This window comes from Solea solea, chromosome 3 (genome assembly GCF_958295425.1).
Source record: "Solea solea chromosome 3, fSolSol10.1, whole genome shotgun sequence".
NCBI classification, from domain to species: domain Eukaryota; kingdom Metazoa; phylum Chordata; class Actinopteri; order Pleuronectiformes; family Soleidae; genus Solea; species Solea solea.
This window is the reverse complement of record NC_081136.1, coordinates 23800875-23821989: the sequence shown is the minus strand read 5'-3', so window position 1 is coordinate 23821989 and position 21115 is coordinate 23800875. Positions and strand designations below refer to the sequence as shown.

The 21115-nt window shown below is 42.2% G+C and overlaps 1 protein-coding gene and 1 pseudogene across 1 annotated transcript in view; both read right to left on the bottom strand.

Moving 5' to 3' along the window:
* LOC131456040 (extracellular calcium-sensing receptor-like) overlaps window positions 1-21115 on the bottom strand; it is a 34679-nt gene that overhangs the window by 13346 nt on the left and 218 nt on the right. The window contains exons 2-4 of the mRNA XM_058623996.1: window positions 20675-20969; window positions 20407-20493; window positions 19808-20077 (exon numbers count right to left, since the gene is read on the bottom strand). Coding sequence (XP_058479979.1) covers window positions 19808-20077; window positions 20407-20493; window positions 20675-20969 — 652 coding nt within the window. The remainder of the gene's footprint in view (window positions 1-19807; window positions 20078-20406; window positions 20494-20674; window positions 20970-21115) is intronic.
* Window positions 5344-11494, bottom strand: LOC131457310 (extracellular calcium-sensing receptor-like; annotated as a pseudogene).

Here is a 21115-nt window from a genome sequence, read left to right as displayed (position 1 = left end):
CTTCATCACCATTTGTTCAACCATTGCTTCACTCATTGTCCGAGACTCCTCCCCCTTTTATAAAGAGCAGAGCTGTCAGTTTGTCGCCTTTCTCTGTCCACCTGTTGAAGGTCGGTGTGAGCAATGGAGAGGCTCCTCACACATAGCACCTCACACAGCTGCAACTTGGTGTAAGAATTAATTCAGGACCACACCCCTCCCCTTCTCAGGTCTCAGACCACTTATTGGCATTTTTCAAAATCAAGCTTTGGGCAGAAATCACACTTTGAAAACTGATTTCTAACCAGGTAAACTTCCTGAAGGGATGCTTTATTCATCATAGCCATTTTTGTTTTGTGAGAGTAAAATCTGAATAATTTATTTTGATGGATTTGTGTGACACTTTTTGAGTTTTGGGTGGTCATCAAGAATAGAAAAGTCCTATATCTTTTACCAGTTTTCATGATGACTTTGACTGTTTTACACTTGTTGAGTGTTCTCAACCCCTGGGCCAGGACGAGTTCAACAAAACTACCCATAATCCTTTGAACAATCCAGAGGAATTAAACAAAAGCTCCAAGTCTGCATTTGGATAAAAAATGAAAGCACAGCATACAAAATCTATTTGTATGCTGACAGAAACTAAGTACATGTAAATATGACAGTCAGATTTATAGAGAAAACAATTGTATGCCAAGCTTTATTAAATATACATGAACACCTACCTCTTTCATAAGGTTGAGTATGCGACTCTGATTTGCAAACACAATCACCACTTGAGCTGTAGATTTCCTCATCACATCCACTATTCTCCTCAGTTCAGCACGGTCGTAAACGCGGGGCAACATCTCTGTGTAAGCCAGACAACCTCCACCAGCTGGACCCAGATCAGAGTGAAAGGATCGGGCAGCATGGACTCCATAATCATTATCACTGATGAGCAGACCTGCCCAAGTCCAACCAAAGTGTTTTAGAATCTGAATCATAGCATTCACCTATGTGGACACAGAGCAGAGGGATTAATGCACAGGCTGGAATCATCTTTTACTGGAAATCCTGCTAAACAAGCAGCAGATATTTGTGGACATGAAACAGATTTATACCAGTAACAATAACTAGGGATCACTCCAGGTTTAAGAGAGTCAGGGTCATGATATTGTTCAAGAATAAGAGTATGTCACACTAAACTTGACACTTCTGAGGATTGTATTTTATTTGACTACTATCAACATTTCTCAAATCACAAACTGATTATTTTTCACTGCAGTATATATGGAATGTTGTTGCCCATGATTTGTTTTATGCATTTTGAATTAGCAAATTGATTTTCACCTGAAAAGCATCACTCGGAATCGTCCTAAAGAAAGATGGAAATTTTTGTCGATCACTCAGGCATGAACATGTGGCAAAATAACTCACCTGCAAAACAACAGAGCATGTATTTATAAAGAAAAGTGTTGGCTCATTTTTTTTCTTCGATGACCACACTTTCATTCAACGTCTATTAATTACTGAAATTACATTTAAAAATCACAATAATGAGTGAGTTGAAATACAAAAAAAAAAAAAAAACTTACCAGAGGCACTCTGTACGAACCTAAGATTGTGGATATGGCAATAGTACGAGTCGAGGAAGAATCACCCACAATCCCTAGGACTGGTGGAGTTCCTACACAGTTCTCCTCTAATGTAACTTGCTCTTCTTGACCACTGACTAAGGTCAGTGCTGCACGAAACGCAATGCCTAGTTGGATGCAGTTATCATACAGACTGTATCCCAGAGTCACATTAGGCAGCAGGTTGGAGTTTCTGTTGATCTCATCGATAGCAAAGGCCATGGTCTGAGCATGTCTGAATCCCATTACATCAAAACTGAAACAAAAATATAAGTTTTTACCATTTAAATACATCATACACTCACTGTGATGTGTTTAATTATGTCAGCTACTGGAAATAGTGACTTAAGCTTCCACACCCATAATAAAACTTAAACAGATTCTTAATTTGTCTGTTTCCCTGTCAGACTCACCCAAAGCAGGTAGGCTGTTGTGGCTCTGAGGTAAAAGACAGATCAGGATATGCTGGAAAGAAGTGAAGTTTGAAAATCCCACCTAGAATCACATCTCCGGGTTTGTGCATCCCATTTAGATCAAACTGTCCCCGTAACTGACAAGAGGAGGAATAAAGAGAGGACAGAGCAGAGGAAAAACAGGAGAACATTAACGAGAGGAGACTGGTGTCTAAAAATATCCTCATGACTTTGCTCTGTCTGGTTTATTCCTGTCAAAGTTCAGGCTCATCACAATATCACCACATTTTATCTATTTGCAGTGTTGTTTATGTTTGCATACCGCCAATCAGGACGGAGGAAGAAGCTTTAGGGTTGGGCCTGAATCATGTTTCTAACTAATTTATTAATGTATTTATTGAAACACACAGTATGTCATTTCTGCCAATAGGGGTCTCTCAATCAAAACAACCAAAAATAATCAAAACAATCAAAACAATAACAGACTGAGTTTGGGCTGGACTGACATCCAGACAATGTACCTTTTCAAGTAGCTTGGTGGGTGAGATCATGTATAAGCATATATCATTGAACCAGATGCTTTAATACATGTAATTATTATTATAATAATAATAATAATAATGACAACAATAACAACAATAATAATAATTATTATTATAATAATAATAATAATAATACAAATTAAGTATCCAATTTCAAAATGGAGGGATTTCCACGCTGCTCACACAAAAACAACAGATCACTGGGAAATCAAAACCTAGACCAACTCGTCACATAGAGTGAAAGTAGACTGGAGTCCAGCTTCACTGGACCCCATGGGCCAGTGGAAGGCTCAGTGATTCATCCTGCAGCATCTGTTCAACCTGGAGGTTTATAGGCTTTGCATCACCTGCACCATCATCTATTATGTGTTCCGTCATTGAAGTGCGTCCAAGATGATGCTTTCTGCCCATCCTCAAGACTAGCCTTATCTACTTTTGACATGAGACTGGATTGTAGGGTATCTAATGACATAATGGCCTCCCCTGCAATGAATGGTTCAACTGTGCAGTCCTCATCCACGTCCACCACAGGACAAGGAACGTCATCCATGAAGACAGGGGCCATAGATGGTCAGGATGGCTCTAATCATGGAATCCATCCCTAGGATGGAAGGGGAGGATAGGTTAGGAATAATAGCAAAACGCTGGTACAAGTGTTTCCCCATGAAACCGAAAGAGAGCCAAGTCACACTGTCAGGAGTGCAGGGGACATTGTCAGGAAGGCTCACTGATGGACTGACGTGTTCCATTTGGATAATCGTTATTGACAAATTGAAAGTGAAGCACCAGTGTCCAAAGTTGCCTCCAAGGGCACTGGATTAAAGTTAGCTTTGGTTCTCAATGGCGTGTTCCAGGGGGCCTGAGACATGACATAGAACATGTTGCTCTTGTGGGGGTGTGGCAAATGGGACAAGGCTCAGTTAGTGTCTGCAGGGGATTGCCTCACCCCCAAAAGTTTCCTGACTGTCCAATGCAAATTGGGAATGAACATGCAGCAACAAGTCCATCACTGATGAGATAAGGGCGCCATACAGTGCAACTCTGTGTTTTTCCATTTAGTTCAATCTGCTCCTGGGCAGGTGGTGAGCTCTTTTATTTGTTAAACTCGCCTAGCATGTGAGCCACAAATGTTGGGAGGGGCTCATCTGGTGCTTGGACACGGTCAAGCATGCCTCTCAGGACACGCTCCTGGAGGTCAGATGGAAGAAAAACTGTTCTAAAGAAGCAGAACTGAGCCCACTTGATGACATGTGAACTGAGTGCTTTAAACCATTTAATAGGCTCTTTTACCAGGAAACATGGCAGTTAATGTAGCATCTGTATGTCAGACAGCTTCAGTGAGGATTTGTAGGTGTTGACAGTATTCAACCAGTCTTCGGGGGCATGATGCAATACAGCCGCAATCAGTCTAGATGTGTTGCAGAGCTTGAGTGAATTTGGCTGCAGACAAGAGTCTGAGTGTCCAACCTGAGCACCAGAGTAGAATGTGGGGTCTTTTTTGGTCACAGTGGGTGCATACAGGGTCGAAATGGCCATGGAGGCTAGGTTTGGTTGTTGGGATACAGGACTGTCTGAGTGTTTTTTTTTATCAGACTGCTCCTAGCATTTGAGTATGCTGTGCTGTAGCTCCAGTGAGTCCTACAGTCACTCTCACAGTCTTACAACCTCTGCCTGTAGGTCCTGAACCTGTTCTACTCGGCCTTGAGAAGTATGTGAGAAATAACATATCCATGCTACAGTTCAATAAAATAAGCTCCTTTATAATACACCCAGCACTGTGTGATTACGTGCAGCAAAACCGAAAGCACCACCCAAAAATGTATGTCTATGTGAGAATTACTACAATGAGGTAACAACAATTACAATGAAGGTGACTTAAACTTTAAGGTACTCACTCTGTCCAAGCAGTACAGGTGGAGGGTACAGTGAGGTGGGTGGAGGAGGAGGATCTGAGGGAGTGGGAGGAGTTGGCGATATGGAGAAGGTCGGAGAGATACGGAGGGGTAAGGTTGTGGATGGAAATTGACTGGGAGTGAAGAATAAAATCCAACAGATGAAAGTTGAGCTTTAATCTTTAATCCAAACCGTACATGGAAAGCAGTCATTGGGGACCGATCAGTCATATCCAGCCAGCAGAGAGGCAAAGCCAAGAGCTTACATCCCACGCCACGGACACTAAACTAGCACCTGACTGTAGACACGTTAGCTCCCACTGAAGTTAGAACCAACACAGAACACTCACCTGGACTCCCACGGTGGATAAAAGCAGTCCGACACGGTCGAAGCTCCTCATTCTGGTTCCTAGGCAACGTCCAGGGAATAATGTTAAGGCGCCATTTGTATCGTCTAGTTAATGCAGGTTGTGAGGCTTAGCCGAAGCAGCCGTTAGCAGAGCACAGACAGGCGGAAGGAAGGATTTCCACTCTGCACTTTTATTTAACAAAATATGAATTTGACTACACAAAGCCTGGTGTCACTGCACTATATGTACTACTCACACATACAGAGAGAACTGGGAAATCATAACCTATACCAACTCATCACATAGAGCAAAAATGGACTGGAGCATATTGGAGGAGATGTAAAATTCACATTAAGATTAAAATGTGGATTCTCTTTTGGATTTTGTGTGTTCCAATGAAAAGTATGTCTCTCATACTGTACATTACTATAAATTACTGTGTGTTTTTGAGCATACCCTTTCTCACATAACATTAATATCATTGTTAACATATTCTATACCTGAATTATTGTATTAAGGAAACAATTGATTATTTTTGTATTTTGCTGTTTTTAAGTCTCAGTGCCTCGACCCATGATGGCTTTCTTTGTGTTTCTCTCTGGTCTCAACAGGATTATGTAACATTTAGGTCCAAACAGTGCCACCAAGAGGCCAAAACTGGAGGCCAGGATGGCAAATACCTCTACTGCATCTGCATATTTGCCTGGTGAGCTGATGTAAGCAGGGACAAAGGCCACCCACACCGCACAGAAGATCAGCATGCTAAAAGTGATGAGTTTGGCCTCATTGAAACTATCTGGAAGATTCCTTGCTAGAAAAGCTAACAAACAACTGAGGACAGCCAGTAAACCAATATAACCAAGTAAAACTGCAAAACCAACTGTGGACCCAACTACACACTCATAAACTATCTTGTCACTGTGATACTGGGTGTTTTTATGAGGCATTGGTGAAGCAGAGACAAGCCAGACAGTGCAGATTACTGCTTGAACAGAAGTCAGAACCATAACTGTACCTCTCTGCTGCACAGCACCAAACCACTTGAGACTGGATTCACCTCCTGGTTTGGAGGCCCTGAACACAGCCAGAACCACCATGGTTTTCACCAGGATACATGAGACACAAAGCACAAAGCTGATGCCAAATGCTGCATGTCTTAGTTGGCAAGTCCATAATCTGGGTCGTCCAATGAAGAGCAATGAACACAAGAAACACAATTTAAGGGACACCAAGAGAAGAAAACTGAGTTCTGAATTGTTGGCACGAACTAAATGGTGTGCTGTGATGATGGATGAAGATGCCAAGAACAACAACACAGACAAATGTGCCCAACAGTGAGGTGGTTGTCAAGCAGATACCCAGAGGCTCATGATAGGAGAGGAACTCTGTTTTCCCAGGAACACAGTGGTCACGCTGGGGGCTGGACCAGAAATCTTCTGGACAACTGGTGCACTCCATGGAGTCTGAGAAAAGAGGGAAAGTGATGAGATACATGTTTATACAACATCTCTTAACTGTGGTGTTTAAAACTTTACACCCACCAGTCGTATTGCTGATCTTTCCCTCAGAACAAGGGACACAGTCAAAACAACACTCAGGTTCCCCCTTCTTTCTGGCCATGCGGGTACCTGGAGGACAGCTCTCACTGCACACCGACTGTGGAGGCTGTGTGGAGAAAAATCAGTATCTGTTCGATTAATCTATAATGACTAAGACAAATCCATGTTTGTCTAAGAAAGTAAGAAGTGACCTGTTTGGATTCAAAGTTCCAGAAGATTTTGTCTTCATCCAATGTGAGTTCTTCACCTTTGAAGGCTGACCTCTTAACCACACCCACTCTCTGAACTTTAGTTTGTCCATCAGGGAGCCACACCCAGTTCATGATGTCGTATATTGGTAAGGCGTCACCATTTTCATCAAATGACACTTGATCACCAAATGATGTGGTGAAGTTGACTTTTTCCAAGTAATGCAAAAGCTTTGGATAATAGAATCAGATGTATAGAATGATAGACTGATCACATAAACATAAACCAGTAAAAGGCCATTAAAAGATCCAATAAAGTTTTTCCTGATGATGGTACATAATGTAAGAACTGTTCTCAGATGCACTTGGGGCTTCTATAGAGCCACAGCAGGTGACTTCACACAACCAAGGTAACGCCACTGACACACCCACTTGCAGGCATGATTGTGGCTCTTTCCACCCACTGACTGGCGTCACCATTTTCATCAAGTGACACCTGATCACCAAATGATGTGGTGAAGTTGACATTTTCCAAGTAATGCAAAAGCTTTGCATAATCAAATCAAATGTATAGAATGATCAGAATTAGAAATAGACTATGTGTATTGATTACATTTTTTTTTTTAAATTTTGCTTTTGTTCACTGCAGACACAGACACATTAAATGAATCAGTCAGTCAGTCACTCAGTGAGGGAAGCTCCATATGTCCCCCGTGTTAACAGCTAATGTAGTCGGTGCAAGATGTTTATACTTAACAAAGTGAGAACATAAAGACACACTGTCTAGTTCTCTGTTGTTTTAACAGACTTTCCCAGTAAGTATTCTTGCAATACAGCTGGTACTATTACCACTACCAGGACAAAAAAACATTGCTCTTCTTGCATCCGAGGTTCAACTATCAGTCTAAGTCTCCTCTCCAGCACCCTGACAAAGATCTTCACAGAGAGGCTGAATATGATCCCCAGTAGGTGGAACATATCCCTTTCCCCCATTTTTAAGAAATGTGACCACCACCTCAGTCAATGTACTTTACCCCAATGTCTACATAATGTAGCAAAGGTGTGTAGACCAGGACAGCATTAGAACATCCAGGAAGAAGTCATATTGTATCTCATCCTCCCCTGGGGGTCTGCCACTGCAGAGTTTAACTTGTTTGACTTCCACGAGATAACATATGTTGGTTTGACTGAGGTGATCCTCTCAGTATTCCCCTTACTGCCCGATGATTTCCCCAGTCAAGTTCAACAACTTTCAAGCTCCACTTTACACAATATGGACAGGAAGCCACTTCCTCCACTGAGTCATCAGTTGGTTTAGATCAGAGATGACCTAAAGTCTTGCTCCATGGCCTCACTCAACTCTTTCCACTTCCAAGACTTTGCCTCAGCAACTGCTTAAGCTGCATGTCGTTGGGATCGGCAGTATTTGCCAGCTTCACTACAAGTCAGCCAATCTGTGTTGAACACCTTCATGTTGGATAATCTGTCCAACACCCTGCAGGACACCATCAGAACAATGGGCAGCTCCTTCAGTAACAGGCTGAAACATCCTAAATATCTGAAGAACTCAGCCCAGGGAGCCCTAGGGGGACAGGAGATGGGCAGGTCCCTGATCCTGTCAGGGGCAAAACCTCCAATATGCCAGGAGGATGGTGGATGCGACTATGCAACAGCACAGCCGCTAACCCCTCACCAGTCCAACCACATGGTAAAAGTGGTGTAACAGGCTGAGCGGGCCAGCAATAAGGAGCAAGAAGGAGTGACCACCTATTTTAGGTGTCAGCTTCCTGAGTGGCAGTTCCTGCCACATTCCAGTAGAAAGCAGGCCCAGGTCAGCACAGCACCACAGCTCCTGGAATCTAAATCCCGATCCCGCCCATAACCTAGAGCCAGCCCAGACCCGGAGCTAAAAGTATGCGAAGGATTAAATGACATTAAGTGTAAACTGATATCTCACCTGCCATGGCTCCAGTCTTTGTAAATGAGCACAGGTGTTGTTGCTGAAAGGTCCTCTCCCTGGCTCACAATGCAGAATGTCATCAAGAGCATATGCCAGTGAATACACAGCCTTATACACATTATACTCTGGCCTGAGGTTTGAAACATCCAAGAACTCAGTCTCTACATTCTCTTCAGCTTCCTGTCCAGTGCATAATTCTCCTCCAGCTTCCACCCAACCTGCTGGAGGTGGTGCAAATCTACACTGAAATGTGTGTTCCCAAAACTGATTCACCTGGAAAAAAAGAAAAAGGAAAAAAAAGGTTTTCTTGAAATAATGACACGATTTAATTTTTGGTGGTTCCATGTCAGATTGAAATATTTAATTATCACCATGCTATTTCCATGGGTGTTTTCGTGATGTAGGTCAGGGCGTATTTGTAAGAGAAAGTCCTTGAGACCTGGTATTTCTCCTCGACGGATGGCAATGCCCAGTGTTCCAACCAGGTACGTCATGAGATGGGGCATCTGGGGTGAAATCAATGAGACCCAGGCTTCACTTGCCATCCACTGCAGGCCTGTCACATTCTGCCTCACCACCTGTACATTGAATAATAACAAGTATGTAACTAAACCCACATCACGTTTTCCAGTGTAAATCAGTGTATTGTATATGTGTATCTAGTGATGCTATTTGCTGATCCAGATGGTATTTGATGAGAGAAGCAGTAAATACAACATTTCTAATCAATTGCTTCTCTCTTCTCAAACACCAGCTACTAATGGCTTTCTTAGTCCACGCTTTTTCCACTCCTTCGACGATCTTGTCCAACCATTGCTTCACTCATTGTCCCAGACTCCTCCCCCTTTTTTAAGGAGTAGAGCTGTCAGTTTGTCGCCTTACTCTGTCCACCTGTTGAAGCTCAGTGTGAGTGATTAAGAGGCTCCTCACACAGCTGCAACTTGGTGTAAGAATTAATTCAGGACCACACCCCATGGACTGCTCCCCACTGTCCCTCCCTCCTTCCCTCCTCAGCTCTCAGACCACTTATTGGCATTTTTCAAAATCAATGATTGGACAGAAATCAAACTTTAAACACTGATATCTAATCGGATAAAATGTATTCAATACTTTTCCAAATGTTAGTTCCTGAAGTGATGCTTCATTCAACATAATCATTTTTGTTTTGTGACTGGATTTGTGTAACACAGTTTTGAGTGGTCAAGACTGGTCAAGACAAGACAGTCTTGACGATGACTTTGACTGTTTTACACATTTTGAGTGTTCTCAACCCCTGGGCCAGGAGAAGTTCACCAAAACTACCCATAATCCTATGAACGATCTAGATAAATTAACCAAAAGCTGCAAGTCTGCATTTGGATGGAAAAACCTATCCAAATGCAGGTGTGTAACACAAGCAGAGTGATGCATAAACATTCTTACTCTAAAATTCTCCTGATAGAACATTTAACAAGTCAGATGTGTTACATTATCATTTAAATCATTACATTTAAGTAAATATAAAAATAACAGTCAGATTTACAGATAAAACAGTCGTATACCAAGCTATTTAATAAGAATATATATCAACACCTACCTCTTTCATAAGGTTGAGTATGTGATTCGGACTTGCAAACACAATCACCACTCGAGCTGTAGATTTCCTCATCACATCCACTATTCTCCTTAGTTCAGCAGGGTCATAAACGCCGGGCAAAATCTCTGTGTAAGCCAGACAACCTCCACCTGCTGGACCCAGATTAGAGTGAAAGGATCGGGCAGCGTGGACTCCATAATCATTATCACTGATGAGCAGACCTGCCCAAGTCCAACCAAAGTGTTTTAGAATCTGAATCATAGCATTCACCTTTGTGGACACAGAGCAGAGGGATTAATGCACAGGCTGAAATCATCTTTCACTAGAAATCCTGCTAAACAAGCAGCAGATTTTTGTGGATATGAAATAGTAGGACAAACAGATTTATACCAGTAAAATTAATTAGGGTTCACTCCAGGTTTAAGAGAGTCAGGGTCATGATATTGTTCAAGAATAAGAGTATGTCACACTAAAGACTTGACACTTCTGTGGATTGTATTTTATTTGACTACTATCAACATTTCTCAAATCACAAAGTGATTATTTTTCACTGCAGTATATATGGAATGTTGTTGCACATGATTTGTTTTATGCATTTTGAATTAGCAAATTGATTTTCACCTGAAAAGCATCACTCGGAATCGTCCTAAAGAAAGATGGAAATTTTTGTCGATCACTCAGGCATGAACATGTGGCAAAATAACTCACCTGCAAAACAACAGAGCATGTATTTATAAAGAAAAGTGTTGGCTCATTTTTATTTTTTCAAAATTTTAAGATTGATTCTTCAATGACCACTCTTTCATTCAATTTCTATTAATTACTGAAATTACATTTAAAAATCACAATAATGAGTGAGTTGAAATACAAAAAAAAAAAAAAAAACTTACCAGAGGCACTCTGTACGAACCTAAGACTGTGGATATGGCAATAGTACGAGTCGAGGAAGAATCACCCACAATCCCTAGGACTGGAGGAGTTCCGACACAGTTCTCTTCTAATGTAACTTGCTCTTCTTGACCACTGACTAAGGCCAGTGCTGCACGAAATGCGATGCCTAGTTGGAGACAGTTATCATACAGACTGTAACCCAGAGTCACATTAGGCAGCAGGTTGGAGTTTCTGTTGATCTCATCGATAGCAAAGGCCATGGTCTGAGCCTCTCTGAATCCCATTACATCAAAACTGAAACAAAAAATATAAGTTTTTACCATTTAAATACATCATATACTCATTGTGCAAAGCTACAATTAATTAATGACTGTTAATTTGTCTGTTTCCCTGTCAGACTCACCCAAAGCAGGTAGGCTGTTGTGGCTCTGAGGTAAAAGACAGATCAGGATATGCTGGAAAGAAGTGAAGTTTGAAAATCCCACCTAGAATCACATCTCCGGGTTTGTGCATCCCATTTAGATCAAACTGTCCCCGTAACTGACAAGAGGAGGAATAAAGAGAGGACAGAGCAGAGGAAAAACAGGAGAACATTAACGAGAGGAGACTGGTGTCTAAAAATATCCTCATGACTTTGCTCTGTCTGGTTCATTCCTGTCTAAGTTCAGGCTCATCACAATATCACCACATTTTATCGATTTGCAGTGTTGTTTATGTTTGCATGCCGCCCATTAGGACGGAGGAAGAAGCTTTAGGGTTGGGCCTGAATCATGTTTCTAACTAATTTATTAATGTATTTATTGAAACACACATTATGTCATTTCTGCCAATAGGGGTCTCTCAATCAAAACAACCAAAATAATCAAAACAATCAAAACAATAACAGATTGAGTTTGGGCTGGACTGACATCCAGACAATGTACCTTTTCAAGTAGCTTGGTGGGTGAGATCATGTATAAGCATATATCATTGAAACAGATGCTTTAATACATATTAATATAAAATAATAATAATGATAACAATAACAACAATAATAATAATTATTATAATAATAATAATAATAATAATACAAATTAAGTATCCAAATTTCAAAATGGAGGGATTTCCATGCTGCTCACACAAAAACAACAGATCACTGGGAAATCAAAACCTAGACCAACTCATCACATAGAGTGAAAGTAGACTGGAGTCCAGCTTCACTGGATCCCATGGGCCAGTGGAAGGCTCAGTGATTCATCCTGCAGCATCTGTTCAACCTGGAGGTTTAAAGGCTTTGCATCACCTGCACCATCATCTATTATGTGTTCCGTCATTGAAGTGCGTCCAAGATGATGCTTTCTGCCCATCCTCAAGACTAGCCTTATCTACTTTTGACATGAGACTGGATTGTAGGGTATCTAATGACATAATGGCCTCCCCTGCAATGAATGGTTCAACTGTGCAGTCCTCATCCACGTCCACCACAGGACAAGGAACGTCATCCATGAAGACAGGGGCCATAGATAGTCAGGATGGCTCTGATCATGAAATCCATCCCTAGGATGGAAGGGGAGGATAGATTAGGAATAATAGCAAAAAGCTGGTACAAGTGTTTCCCCATGAAACCAAAAGAGAGCCAAGTCACACTGTCAGGAGTGCAGGGGACATTGCCAGGAACGCTCTCTGATGGACTGACTTGTTCCATTTGGATAATCGTTATTGAAAAATTGAAAGTGAAGCACCAGTGTCCAAAGTTGCCTCCAAGGGCCCTGGATTAAAGTTAGCTTTGGTTCTCAATGGCGTGTTCCAGGGGGTCTGAGACATGACATAAGACATGTTGCTCTTGTGGGGGTGTGGCAAATGGGACAAGGCTCAGTTAGTGTCTGCAGGGAGGATTGCCTCACCCCCAAAAGTTTCCTGACTGTCCAATGCAAATTGGGAATGAGCTTGCAGCAACAAGTCCATAACTGATGAGATAAGGGCGCCATACAGTGCAACTCTGTGTTTTTCCATTCAGTTCAATCTGCTCCTGGGCAGGTGGTGGGCTCTTTTATTTGTTACACTCGCCCAGCATGTGAGCCACAAATGTTGGGAGGGGCTCATCTGGTGCTTGGACACGGTCAAGCATGCCTCTCAGGACACGCTCCTGGAGGTCAGATGGAAGAAAAACTGTTCAAAAGAAGCAGAACTGAGCCCACTTGATGACATGTGAACTGAATGCTTTAAACCATTTAATAGGCTCTTTTGCCAGGAAACATGGCAGTTAATGTAGCATCTGTATATCAGACAGCGTCAGTGAGGATTTGTAGGTGTTGACAGTATTCAACCAGTCTTCGGGGGCATGATGCAATACAGCCGCAATCAGTCTAGATGTGTTGCAGAGCTTGAGCAAATTTGGCTGCAGACAAGAGTCTGCGTATCCAACCTGAGCACCAGAGTAGAGTGTGGGGTCTTTTCTTTGGTCACAGTGGGTGTATATGGGGTCGAAGTGGCCATGGAGGCTCGGTTTGGTTGTTGGGATACAGGACTGTCTGAGTGTTTTTATCAGACTGCTCCTAGCATTTGAGTATGCTGTGCTGTAGCTCCAGTGAGTCCTACAGTCACTCTCACAGTCTTACAACCTCTGCCTGTAGGTCCTGAACCTGTTCTACTCGGCCTTGAGAAGTATGTGAGAAATAACATATCCATATACAGTTCAATAAAATAAGCTCCTTTATAATACACCCAGCACTATGTGATTACGTGAAGCAAAACAGAAAGCACCACCCAAAAATGTATGTCTAAGTGAGAATTACTCACTGAAAATGTCCTACTACAATGAGGTAACAACAATTACAATGAAGGCGACTTAAACTTTAAGGTACTCACTCTGTCCAAGCAGTACAGGTGGAGGGTACAATGAGGTGGGTGGAGGAGGAGGATCTGAGGGAGTGGGAGGAGTTGGCGATATGGAGAAGGTCGGAGAGATACGGAGGGGTAAGGTTGTGGATGGAAATTGACTGGGAGTGAAGAACAAAATCCAACAGATGAAAGTTGAGCTTTAATCTTTAATCCAAACCGTACATGGAAAGCAGTCATTGGGGACCGATCAGTTATATCCAGCCAGCAGAGTGGCAAAGCCAAGTGCTTACATCCCACGCCACGGACACTAAACTAGCACCTGACTGTAGACACGTTAGCTCCCACTGAAGTTAGATCACGGAACACTCACCTGGACTCCCATGGTGGAGAAAAGCAGTCCGACACGTTCAAAGGTCTTTATTCTGGTTCCTAGGCAACGTCCAGGGAATAATGTTAAGGCGCCATTTGTATTGTCTAGTTAATGCAGGTGGTGAGCCTTAGCCGAAGCAGCCGGAAGGAAGGATTTCCACTCTGCACTTTTATTTAACAAAATATGAATTTGACAACACAAAGCCAGGTCTCACTGCACTGCATGTACTACTCACACATAAACAGAGAACTGGGAAATGAAAACCTATACCAACTGATCACTTAGAGCAAAAATGGACTGGAGCATATTGGAGGTGATGTAATATTCACATTAAGATTAAAATGTGGATTCTCTTTTGGATTTTGTGTGTTCCAATGAAAAGTATGTCTCTCATACTGTACATTACTATAAATTACTGTGTGTTTTTGAGCATACCCTTTCTCACATAACATTAATATCATTGTTAACATATTCTATACCTGAATTATTGTATTAAGGAAACAATTGATTATTTTTGTATTTTGCTGTTTTTAAGTCTCAGTGCCTCGACCCATGATGGCTTTCTTCGTGTTTCTCTCTGGTCTCAACAGGATTATGTAACATTTAGGTCCAAACAGTGCCACCAAGAGGCCAAAACTGGAGGCCAGGATGGCAAATACCTCTACTGCATCTGCATATTTGCCTGGTGAGCTGATGTAAGCAGGGACAAAGGCCACCCACACCGCACAGAAGATCAGCATGCTGAAAGTGATGAGTTTGGCCTCATTGAAACTATCTGGAAGATTCCTTGCTAGAAAAGCTAACAAACAACTAAGGACAGCCAGTAAACCAATATAACCAAGTAAAACTGCAAAACCAACTGTGGACCCAACTACACACTCATAAACTATCTTGTCACTGTGATACTGGGTGTTTTTATGAGGCATTGGTGAAGCAGAGACAAGCCAGACAGTGCAGATTACTGCTTGAACAGAAGTCAGAACCATAACTGTACCTCTCTGCTGCACAGCACCAAACCACTTGAGACTGGATTCACCTCCTGGTTTGGAGGCCCTGAACACAGCCAGAACCACCATGGTTTTCACCAGGATACATGAGACACAAAGCACAAAGCTGATGCCAAATGCTGCATGTCTTAGTTGGCAAGTCCATAATCTGGGTCGTCCAATGAAGAGCAATGAACACAAGAAACACAATTTAAGGGACAGCAAGAGAAGAAAACTGAGTTCTGAATTGTTGGCACGAACTATAGGTGTGCTGTGATGATGGATGAAGATGCCCAGAACAACAACACAGACAAATGTGCCCAACAGTGAGGTGGTTGTCAAGCAGATACCCAGAGGCTCATTATAGGAGAGGAACTCTGTTTTCTTAGGAACACAGTGGTCACGCTGGGGGCTGGACCAGAAATCTTCTGGACAACTGGTGCACTCCATGGAGTCTGAGAAAAGAGGGAAAGTGATAAGAAACATGTTTATACAACATCTCTTAACTGTGGTGTTAAAAACTTTACACCCACCAGTCGTATTGCTGATCTTTCCCTCAGAACAAGGGACACAGTCAAAACAACACTCAGGTTCCCCCTTCTTTCTGGCCATGCGGGTACCTGTAGGACAGCTCTCACTGCACACCGACTGTGGAGGCTGTGTGGAGAAAAATCAGTATCTGTTCGATTAATCTATAATGACTAAGACAAATCCATGTTTGTCTAAGAAAGTAAGAAGTGACCTGTTTGGATTCAAAGTTCCAGAAGATTTTGTCTTCATCCAATGTGACTTCTTCACCTTTGAAGGCTGACCTCTTAACCTCACCCACTCTCTGAACTTTAGTTTGTCCATCAGGGAGCCACACCCAGTTCATGATGTCGTATATTGGTAAGGCGTCACCATTTTCATCAAATGACACTTGATCACCAAATGATGTGGTGAAGTTGACTTTTTCCAAGTAATGCAAAAGCTTTGGATAATAGAATCAGATGTAAAGAATGATAGACTGATCACATAAACATAAACCAGTAAAAGGCCATTAAAAGATCCAATAAAGTTTTTCCTGATGATGGTACATGATGTAAGAACTGTTCTCAGATGCACTTGGGGCTCCTATAGAGCCACAGCAGGTGACTTCACACAACCAAGGTAACGCCACTGACACACCCACTTGCAGGCATGATTGTGGCTCTTCCCACTGACTGGTGTCACCATTTTCATCAAGTGACACCTGATCACCAAATGACGTGGTGAAGTTGACATTTTCCAAGTAATGCAAAACTTTGGATAATCAAATCAAATGTATAGAATGATCAGAATTAGAAATAGACTATGTGTATTGATTGAATTTTTTTTTTTTTTTTAATTTTGCTTTTGTTCACTGCAGACACAGACACATTAAATGAATCAGTCAGTCAGTCAGTCACTCAGTGAGGGAAGCTCCATATGTCCCCCGTGTTAACAGCTAATGTAGTCGGTGCAAGATGTTTACACTTAACAAAGTGAGAACATAAAGACACACTGTCTAGTTCTCTGTTGTTTTAACAGACTTTCCCAGTAAGTATTCTTGCAATACAGCTGGTACTATTTCCACTACAAGGACAAAAAAAACATTGCTCTTCTTGCATCCGAGGTTCAACTATCAGTCTAAGTCTCCTCTCCAGCACCCTGACAAAGATATTCACAGAGAGGCTGAGTATGATCCCCAGTAGGTGGAACATATCCCTTTCCACCATATTTAAGAAATGTGACCACCACCTCAGTCAATGTACTTTACGCCAATGTCTACATAATGTAGCAAAGGTGTGTAAACCAGGACAGCATTAGAACATCCAGGAAGAAGTCATATTGTATCTCATCCTCCCCTGGGGGTCTGCCACTGCAGAGTTTAACTTGTTTGACTTCCACGAGATAACATATGTTGGTTTGACTGAGGTGATCCTCTCAGTATTCCCCTTACTGCCCGATGATTTCCCCAGTCAAGTTCAACAACTTTCAAGCTCCACTTTACACAATATGGACAGGAAGCCACTTCCTCCACTGAGTCATCAGTTGGTTTAGATCAGAGATGACCTAAAGTCTTGCTCCATGGCCTCACTCAACTCTTTCCACTTCCAAGACTTTGCCTCAGCAACTGCTTAAGCTGCATGTCGTTGGGATCGGCAGTATTTGCCAGCTTCTCCACAAGTCAGCCAATCTGTGTTGGACACCTTCATGTTGGATAATCTGTCCAACACCCTGCAGGACACCATCAGAACAATGGGCAGCTCCTTCAGGTGAAACATCCTAAATATCGGAAGAACTCAGCCCAGGGAGCCCTAGGGGACAGGAGATGGGCAGGTCCCTGATCCTGTCAGGGGCAAAACCTCCAATATGCCAGGAGGATGGTGGATGCGACTATGCAACAGCCCTAGCTGCTAACCCCTCACCAGTCCAACCGCATGGTAAAAGTGGTGTAACAGGCTGAGTGAGGCAGCTATAAAGAGCAAGAAGGAGTGACCACCTATTTTAGGTGTCAGCTTCCTGACTGGCAGTTCCTGCCACATTCCAGTAGAAAGCAGGCCCAGGTCAGCACAGCACCACAGCACCTGGACTCTAAATCCCGATCCCGCCCATAACCTAGAGCCAGCCCAGACCCGGAGCTAAAAGTATGCGAAGGATTAAAAAGAGTTAAGTGTAAACTGATATCTCACCTGCCATGGCTCTAGTCTTTGTAAATGAGCACAGGTGTTGTTGCTGAAAGGTCCTCTCCCTGGCTCACAATGCAGAATGTCATCAAGAGCATATGCCAGTGCATACACAGCCTTATACACATTATACTCTGGCCTGAGGTTTGAAACATCCAAGAACTCAGTCTCTACATTCTCTTCAGCTTCCTGTCCAGTGCATAATTCTCCTCCAGCTTCCACCCAACCTGCTGGAGGTGGTGCAAATCTACACTGAAATGTGTGTTCCCAAAACTGATTCACCTGGAAAAAAAGAAAAAGGAAAAAAAAAGGTTTTCTTGAAATAATGACACTATTTAATTTTTGGTGGTTCCATGTCAGATTGAAATATTTAATTATCACCATGCTATTTCCATGGGTGTTTTCGTGATGTAGGTCAGGGCGTATTTGTAAGAGAAAGTCCCTGAGACCTGGTATTTCTCCTCGACGGATGGCAATGCCCAGTGTTCCAACCAGGTACGTCATGAGATGGGGCATCTGGGGTGAAATCACTGAGACCCAGGCTTCACTTGCCATCCACTGCAGGCCTGTCACATTCTGCCTCACCACCTGTACATTGAATAATAACAAGTATGTAACTAAACCCAAATCATGTTTTCCAGTGTAAATCAGTGTATTGTATGTGTATCTAGTGACGCTATTTGCTGATCCAGATGGTATTTGATGAGAGAAGCAGTAAATACAACATTTCTAATCAATTGCTTCTCTCTTCTCAAACACCAGCTACTAATGGCTTTCTTAGTCTTTTTCCACTCCTTCGACGATCTTGTCCAACCATTGCTTCACTCATTGTCCCAGACTCCTCCCCCTTTTTTAAGGAGTAGAGCTGTCAGTTTGTCGCCTTACTCTGTCCACCTGTTGTAGCTCAGTGTGAGTGATTAAGAGGCTCCTCACACAGCTGCAACTTGGTGTAAGAATTAATTCAGGACCACACCCCATGGACTGCTCCCCACTGTCCCTCCCTCCTTCCCTCCTCAGCTCTCAGACCACTTATTGGCATTTTTCAAAATCAATGATTGGACAGAAATCAAACTGTAAACACTGATATCTAATCAGATAAAATGTATTCAATACTTTTCCAAATGGGGCCACACGGTGGTGTAGTGGTTAGCACTCTCGCCTTGCAGCGAGAAGACCCGGGTTCGAGCCCCGGTTGGAACAAGGGCTTTCTGCATGGAGTTTGCATGTTCTCCCCGTGTGTGCGTGGGTTCTCTCCGGGTTCTCCGGCTTCCTCCCACAGTCCAAAAACAAGCAATGTGGGGATAGGTAAATTGGACACTCTAAATTGACCATAGGAGTGAGTGTGAGAGTGAATGGTTGTTTGTCTCTATCTGTGTGTGGCCCTGCGATGGACTGGCGAACTGTCCAGGGTGTACCCCGCCTATCGCCCGATGTAGCTGAGATTGGCACAGCCCCCCCCGCGACCCTCTGGTTGAGGATAAAGCGGTAGATGATGACTGACTGACTGACTGACTTTTCCAAATGTTAGTTCCTGAAGTGATGCTTTATTCAACATAATAATTTTTGTTTTGTGACAGTTTTGAGTGGTCAAGACTGGTCAAGACAAGACAGTCTTGATGATGACTTTGACTGTTTTAGACCTTTTGAGTGTTCTCAACTCCTGGGCCAGGAGAAGTTCACCAAAACTACCCATAATCCTATGAACAATCCAGATGAATTAACCAAAAGCTGCAAGGTGTGTAACACACATGCTGAAAAAGCACAGCATTTTCAGCATGTGTGTTACACAGTAACACAAGCAGAGTGATGCATAAACATTCTTACTCTAAAATACTCCTGATAGAACCTTTAACAAGTCAGATGTGTTACATTATCATTTAAATCATTGCATTTAAGTAAATATAAAAATAACAGTCAGATTTACAGATAAAACAGTTGTATACCAAGCAATTTAATAAGAATATATATCAACACCTACCTCTTTCATAAGGTTGAGTATGTGATTCTGACTTGCAAACACAATCACCACTCGAGCTGTAGATTTCCTCATCACATCCACTATTCTCCTTAGTTCAGCAGGGTTGTAAACGCCGGGCAAAATCTCTGTGTAAGCCAGACAACCTCCACCAGTTGGACCCAGATTAGAGTGAAAGGATCGGGCAGCGTGGACTCCATAATCATTATCACTGATGAGCAGACCTGCCCAAGTCCAACCAAAGTGTTTTAGAATCTGAATCATAGCATTCACCTTTGTGGACACAGAGCAGAGGGATTAATGCACAGGCTGAAATCATCTTTCACTAGAAATCCTGCTAAACAAGCAGCAGATATTTGTGGACATGAAATAGTAGGACAAACAGATTTATACCAGTAACATTAATTAGGGTCATCAGGGTCATGATATTGTTCAAGAATAAGAGTATGTCACACTAAAGACTTGACACTTCTGTGGATTGTATTTTATTTGACTACTATCAACATTTCTCAAATCAGTGATTATTTTTCACTGCAGTATATATGGAATGTTGTTGCACATGATTTTTTTTATGCATTTTGAATTAGCAAATTGATTTTCACCTGAAAAGCATCACTCGGAATCGTCCTAAAGAAAGATGGAAATTTTTGTCGATCACTCAGGCATGAACATGTGGCAAAATAACTCACCTGCAAAGCAACAGAGCATGTATTTATAAAGAAAAGTGTAGGCTCATTTTAATTTTTTCAAAATTTGAGATTGATTCTTCAATGACCACACTTTCATTCAATTTCTATTAATGACTGAAATTACATTTAAAAATCACAATAATGAGTGAGTTGAAATACAAAAAAAAAAAAAAAAACTTACCAGAGGCACTCTGTACGAACCTAAGACTGTGGATATGGCAATAGTACGAGTCGAGGAAGAATCACCCACAATCCCTAGGACTGGAGGAGTTCCGACACAGTTCTCTTCTAATGTAACTTGCTCTTCTTGACCACTGACTAAGGCCAGTGCTGCACGAAATGCAATGCCTAGTTGGATGCAGTTATCATACAGACTGTATCCCAGAGTCACATTAGGCAGCAGGTTGGAGTTTCTGTTGATCTCATCGATAGCAAAGGCCATGGTCTGAGCCTCTCTGAATCCCATTACATCAAAACTGAAACAAAAAATATATTGTTATATGTTTTTACCATTTAAATACATCATACACTCACTGTGCAAAGCTATACCTTTCATTATGTCAGATACTGGAAATAGTGACTTAAGCTTCAACACCCATAATAAAACTTAAACAGATTCTTA